Source organism: Arachis ipaensis, chromosome B03, assembly GCF_000816755.2.
Source record: "Arachis ipaensis cultivar K30076 chromosome B03, Araip1.1, whole genome shotgun sequence".
NCBI classification, from domain to species: Eukaryota; Viridiplantae; Streptophyta; class Magnoliopsida; order Fabales; family Fabaceae; genus Arachis; species Arachis ipaensis.
This window is the reverse complement of record NC_029787.2, coordinates 2,234,334-2,237,570: the sequence shown is the minus strand read 5'-3', so window position 1 is coordinate 2,237,570 and position 3,237 is coordinate 2,234,334. Positions and strand designations below refer to the sequence as shown.

At 33.5% G+C, this 3,237-nt stretch overlaps 1 protein-coding gene across 1 annotated transcript in view; it reads left to right on the top strand.

Moving 5' to 3' along the window:
• The window catches only part of LOC107632392 (transcription factor TGA9), a 3,753-nt gene extending 2,963 nt beyond the window's left edge, over positions 1-790 (top strand). The window contains exon 9 of the mRNA XM_021117723.1: positions 1-790. This exon is cut by the window's left edge and continues 82 nt beyond it. Within this exon, the coding sequence (XP_020973382.1) occupies positions 1-593 (593 nt within the window). The 3' untranslated portion in view covers positions 594-790.

The window sequence follows — 3,237 nt, the reverse complement described above, 5'->3', positions numbered from 1 at the left end:
GGGAGATGAGAGTGATAGTGGAGAGTTACATGAGCCACTACGACGACCTGTTCAGGCTGAAGGCGGAGGGTGCCAAGTGGGACGTGTTCCACATCATGAATGGCACCTGGACATCCCCGGCAGAGCGGTGCTTCCTGTGGATGGGTGGTTTCAGGCCGTCAGACCTGGTGGGGTTGCTCATACACCACTTGGAGCCTCTTGCGGAGCAGCAGATCATAGCCATGTACGGACTGAGACACTCATCACAGCAGGCTGAAGACGCTCTTTCTCAGGGGCTTGAGCAGCTCCACCACTCTCTCCTCCACACCATCTCCCTCCCTCAGATGCTTGCTGCCATGGCCAAGCTTTCCAACCTTGAAGCTTTCCTCCTTCAGGCTGATCATCTCAGGCAGCAGACACTTCACCAATTCTGTCGATTTCTCACCATTCGTCAAGCAGCTCGCTGTTTCCTTGTCATTGGAGACTACTATGCTCGTCTTCGCGCCCTTAGTTCTCTTTGGGCCTCCAGGACCCTCATCAACCATCACGATAACTCAACCATGGACTTGCAAACCCTTCAACCTTCTCCGCAAAATCATCTCTCTAATTTCTGAACAAATATTTGTAATTGCAAACCAATCATTTTAGCTAAGTGTGTCTCCATCTGTTATTGTAAATAAAATTCGAGTTTTATGTGCATTAAGAGGAACCTCACTTTAGCTTACAAGATATATGCAGATAAGTTTTATTTGCTTTTGTAATTGACACAATTAAATTAATTAATTAAGTGCATCTATATATGTTTCGGGGTGCAAACTTAGTCAAATCAATCATTTCATATAACGATTCTCAACTATTAATTTCACGTAAAGTCCACTGCACCTGAGTTTTCACCGTATTTCGGAGTCTCAGGCTTGCACGTAAACGACACAACAATGACTTTATATATATATTAGCTATACTTCTTCTTCTATATATAAAGGTAAGTTTATTATTAGTTTCATTGAAGAAAGATATATTTTACATTTCTTAAATGACGATTATTGTTAGTTATTACTTATTATTAGAAGCAGAAAAGTGTCCATGGATGATATACCTAATATGCATACGTCAGCTTTCGGTCAAAGCCGCATCATCAGCATAAGGGGAACATATATATATCTTAAAAAATTTAATCTTATATTTTCTAATCCTAAAAATTTATTTATACAAAATCACTTTTCAAACACACACATGCAATGGACTACAAGGCTCTACTACAATATTTCCTATGACTCTACAACTACAATAATGTATACATCAATCTTAACGCCGTATTGCCACACATTGACATGGAATGCTCTTATTACTTGATAGTTTTTTTGTTTTTAATTAAGTAGCTAGTGAGGTTACAAATAAAAGTTAAGTGGAAGCTTTAGTTTTTCTATGTTTTGAGCGAGACACTTCTTTAGATGCAATCGTATATATATGATCGCAGTCATTCATAACCATGCACATTCATATTGCAACAGAAAATTATGCAATATTCACTATACAAGGTATAAATAGTAGTCCTATTAATTAGTTAGAGACAAAAAATTTGTATGCCTTCAATATAGCACAACTCATCATGCATGGTGCATCTTTCCACAATATAATTGTTCTCTCAGCATATATAAATATATAACTAAGTACATAATTTTTCTCTCTCTCTATATATATATATATCCACAAAAATGTGAAGGTCAATTTTTCTCTAATAGCGTGTGGGATATTTAGTAATTATTAATACATCGTCAATTAGAGCAATAGAAACTTTTTTAGTAAAAAAAAAAAATAACGGATATTAATTAGGAAAAAAAGTGTGTAGGAGAATGAATGAGAGGGACATAAAATGTGTTGTCCTAGTGCCGACAGATACAGATATAAGGCACACATTGGGTACTTTTCTTGCATTGATGAATCTAATCTATTATTTTACATACACTAATGTTGCATTGTGGCCATAGCCTCTCTCCAATCCTTCTCTTTGCGTCTGAAAGAAAACCAAATTAGTGGCTTGGAAGTTATTGCTTTCACTATTCTTGGTGCATGGTTTCACATGCCCCTTGGACTTTTTTCGGTCCTCGTGAGATAGGGTATTGTTGTACGTGTGTTACCGAAAGGGACCATACACAACACAAATTTATTGCATGCATGTTACGTTCTTCAAGTTTCTACTGTAGTAGCACATGCATGCAACAACAAATTATTAGGTTCCAGTCATGAGAAGGTGAAAATGTATATGCTTATTATTATTGACCTCAGCTATTACTTGTCAACTAAGATTTTAAAAAATAAATAAATAAATCACTCATAGATATATACACAGCTAGGTGCATTAAGCTCAACAAAATTTTCTAGTGACACCAATTATAAGAGTCATGTGTTAGGATATTAAGGTCATCAAATTCTGAGAGTGATGTTGATGATCAGATAAAATAACTGTAGTGTACGTTTATAATAATTTGTATCATTAAATTTAGTTTATCCTAAGTTGATGAAAAGTGAATGCATGCATAAGTACATACAGTTAATCCTAGTTCACTCTATATAAAATCAAATGATAGTAATTCCAATTTAAGTAAAATCATGTTGTTTATATTTGATAGAAAAATATAATAGAAGAATCAGAAAGTGTGTTTCAGTATGTTGAATAATTCATTAATTGATACAAGAATGTTAATCTTAACAAGTTTACTATCTACTCAACTAATTATCCACTAACACTAATAACTTCGTGACAAATCTACTAATCTCATACCTAATTCACTAATTATATTTAATATCTCTCCTCAAATTTAAGTGGGAGCTAAAGAAATTATTTTAAGTTTGGATATCAGATTTTGAAATCGAATAAGATGATGAATCTTAGTAAAAATATCATTCGTCTGATTTATAGTTCTAATAACTATTAGACAAATAACACCAATAAAAAATTATTGTCAAACAAAAAGACAGTCATTCTCAATGTGTTTAGTTCGCTTATGGAAAGTATCATTATGAATTATTTGAATAGCATTTCTGTTATCACAATAGAAATCAATAGAAGAACTTTTATGTTCAGTGCTATAACCAAAAAAATAACATAGACAAACCCAAAGTTCAAGTTTATTATGTTTATGAAATTGCGAACTAAATTCAAACACTCTAAACTGAAAAAGTATTATAAAAACGCTTAAAAGAGTTATATTATCTAAAAAAAATTTTGGAAACAATTTTAGAAACATAAAATTTTAT